Source organism: Rhinopithecus bieti, unplaced genomic scaffold, assembly GCF_001698545.2.
Source record: "Rhinopithecus bieti isolate Rb0 unplaced genomic scaffold, ASM169854v2 scaffold_41728, whole genome shotgun sequence".
Taxonomy (NCBI): domain Eukaryota; kingdom Metazoa; phylum Chordata; class Mammalia; order Primates; family Cercopithecidae; genus Rhinopithecus; species Rhinopithecus bieti.
Genome location: NW_016816881.1, coordinates 101,015 through 104,368, shown reverse-complemented (window position 1 = coordinate 104,368; position 3,354 = coordinate 101,015). Strand labels below are relative to the sequence as shown.

Sequence of the window (3,354 nt, the reverse complement as noted above, 5' to 3'; positions counted from 1 at the left end):
AATAGGTCAGAGCAGTCATACTCTAACTCAGATAGCTCACAACTTCACACCCCTGACACACACTCTCAAACAGCTCACAGATCTCACACTTTGGAGACATACCCCTAAGTAGAACAGAGGCATCACACCCTAGAATAAAGATCCCCTTAATACTTGGTGGTTTTTCAGTATTATTATTATTATTGAGATGGAGTCTCACTCTGTCACCCAGGCTAGAGTACAATGGCGCCATCTCGGCTCACTACAACCTCCGCCTCCCGGATTCAAGAGATTCTCCTGCCTCAACCTCCCAAGTAGCTGGGATTACAGGCGCCCGCCACCACACCTGGCTAATGTTTTGCATTTTTAGTAAAGATAGGGTTTCACCATGTTGCCCAGGCTGGTCTTGAACTCCTGACCTCAGGTGATCCACCTGCTTTGGCCTCCCAAAGTGCTGGGATTACAGGTGTGAGCCACCGCACCCAGTCTTCAATGTTAACAAGAAGTAATCCCTTACACACCCACTTTAAGCTTTTAATTTCGAGGCCCTGAGTTTAATGTCAAAGTCCTTCCATTTGCACCACCTACCTGTGTCACCTCCCACAGTCCTCAGCCTGTGCCCTCCCATTCCTGCCCCTTGATCTCCAGGTGCTGAGCCAGAGGGTTGTCGGGAGGCCCCTGGACAAAGATGTCTACCCTGCCATGCTGCGCCATCTGCCCTCCAGGCTACCAGTCAAGATGTGGGGCAGGATTTTGGAGAAACAGGTGAACAAAGTGGCCGCTGGGGTTCTGGGACAAGGGTGTTGACACTGAAGCTAGTCTAGTAACCTGTTTCCCTTCTCTGCCGGCTCCCATTTCCTGTCCTCCTCTCTCCCTTTCTCTTTCAGAGACAAGCAGAGGGCAGCAGAGGCCCATGGAAAGGCCCGGCTCTAAGCCATGGAGGGCCCTGTGCTCAGGTGTGCAGGGCTGGGCCAGGGCTGAGGGCTGGCTCCTCCCCCAGTTCACCAGGGACAGGTGGAGAGATACAAAGGTGACTCACGCAGGGTGTCCCTGAAGCTGTCATGATTAAGGCCGTGTGGAGAGAGGCTAAGAAACACAGCGCTGACCTTGAGCTTTAGGAGAGGAATTCAGAGGCCCCTGGCAACCTGAAGGGGACCTCGAAGAGGACCCTGTAGGAAGACAGAACCATTCCCTGTGGAGGAGGCCAAAGGAGGAAGGACATGGTGTTCCGGGTACTCTGACTATAGGGATTTTATAGGCTGTGGTGAGAAATGAAATGGATTACATTTTTGTAGAGTGTGTAAAACAGGGCTTGGCACACAGTAAGCCTTGTGTGATTACTATGTCTTTTTTTTCTTTTTCTTTTGAGACCGAAGTTTGCTCTTGCTGCCCGGGGTGGAGTGCAGCAGTGCGATCTCAGGTCACTGCAACCTCTGCCTCTCAGGTTCAAGCGATTCTTCTGCCTCAGCCTCCCTAGTAGGGGATTACAGGCGCACACCACCATGCCCACCTAATTTTTGTATTTTTAATAGAGACAGGATTTCACCATGTAGGCCAGGCTCAAACTCCTGACCTCATGTATTCCACCCATCTCGGCCTCCCAAAGTGCTAGGATTACAGGTGTGAGCCACCGCACCCAGTCCTTTGTGTGATGACTATGTCTTGATCATCATTTTATAAAGCAGGCTTTGTAACTTCACCTCCAAGACCCTGCAGGATCCAGACCCTACCTTGCCCTCCCACTCATCTCTTACTCACTCTTGGGTTCTGAGCCACGCTGGCCTTCCTGTTCTTGAAGAGAGCCATCCCTGCTCATCCTTGAATTTGCAAAGATGGAGCTCCGAGTCCGCAAAGCAGGATCTGGGGAGTGAATCTGAGCTGGCAGGGAACTGAATAATGGGAGGAATAGGTGGAGTTTATTTCCAATAGACTATCAAAATGATACAGATGTGGCCAAAGCAGTGCTTAGGGGAAATCTATAGTTCTAAATGCATAGATCAGAAAAGTAGAAAACTTGAAAATCAATGACCTGAGCTTCCCTATCAAGAAACTGGGAAAAGAATGGCAAATGGAACCTAAGAAAGTAGAAGGAAGGAAATTATAACAGCAGGAACTGGTGAAATAGAAAGCAAACATACAATAAAGCCAACAATGTCAAAAGTTGATTCTTTGAATAGAATAATAAAATATTCGCAATGTCTATTTCATCTTGAGAAATTAAGAGAAAATATAGAGATTGCCAATTATCAGGAAAGTAAATAGGGTATTGGGACAGATTCTATAGATGTTAGAAGGTTAATAAGGGCTGGGTGCAGTGGCTCATGCCTGTAATCCCAACACTCTGGGAGGCTGAGGAGGGAGGATCGCTTGAGCCCAAGAGTTCAAGACCAGCCTGGGAAACACAGTGAGCCCTCACCTCTACAAAAAAATGAAAAAAGAAGACAAAAAATAGTTGGCCATGGTGGCACACACCTGTAATCCCAGCTACTAGGGAGGCTGAAGTAGGAGGATTGCTTGAGTCCAGGAGGTTGAGGCTGCAGTGAGCTGTGATCATGCCACTGTACTCCAGGCTGGGCAACAAAGCAAGACCCTGTCTCAAAAAGGGAATTAAAAAAGAAAGTTAATAAAATTTTTTTCAAAATATGACTTTATTTTCAATGGAGCCAAAATGTTGGTCATTTTCTCTTTCTGCAGTTCCTATGTCCATGTGGATCTTTTGTATCCATTGGGAGAGCAGAACTCAGCAACTTCGCTAATGCCTCCTCCACTCAGGAAAATAGAATGGTACAGGATTTTTTTTTTAGCTGGAGCTCAGTGAAATCAATTGTTTAAAATGGGCTGGTTTCAATGGAACTAAACGCAGTGGAATAGAAAATAATAAAATAGCAAAGGGTAGAATGGAATCCAATTGAATTGGATAGAACAGAATAGAAATTAGTCAGACTTTGTGCCAAGCACTGTCCCTAGTTGTTCCAGTAGATATTTATTTATTGAACAAATATGATTGAACCAGTTGTTTGGGAAAGAATGGGGAACAAAACAAACATAAGCCCCTTCTCTTATGAAGCTTACATTCTAGTCAGGGAGACAGGCATTACCATCTGCAAAGGCCGTGAAATGAAAGGTACAAGGGTGGTCCTTATGAGGAACAGGCAAAAGGACAGTGTAGATTGGAGTTCAAGAGCAATGGATGAGGCTGTAGAGATAGGGGGTCATTGTAACTGAGTCTAGATTTTAAGAAGATAACCACACATCATCATCATCAATCCTTTTATAGCACTTGATATGTATCGGGCATTGTTCTATGCCCTTAAAACAGTACTTTTAAAACTCTCACAATACTCCTATATGTATAAAATCATGCTCATTTTATAG

General features: G+C 45.8%; 1 protein-coding gene across 4 annotated transcripts in view; it reads left to right on the top strand.

The window, feature by feature from the left end:
- The first annotated feature begins 620 nt into the window (after window positions 1-620).
- The window catches only part of GLOD5 (glyoxalase domain containing 5), an 11,668-nt gene continuing 8,934 nt past the window's right edge, over window positions 621-3,354 (top strand). For 3 of the 4 annotated variants that reach the window (XM_017855434.1, XM_017855433.1, XM_017855435.1), the window contains exons 1-2: window positions 621-744; window positions 867-1,009. In XM_017855434.1, the coding sequence (XP_017710923.1) occupies window positions 682-744; window positions 867-1,009 (206 nt within the window). In that variant the 5' untranslated portion in view covers window positions 621-681. Of the gene's footprint in view, window positions 745-866; window positions 1,010-2,673; window positions 2,764-3,354 lie in introns of all 4 variants that reach the window. The other variant, XM_017855436.1, reaches the window with a different exon arrangement.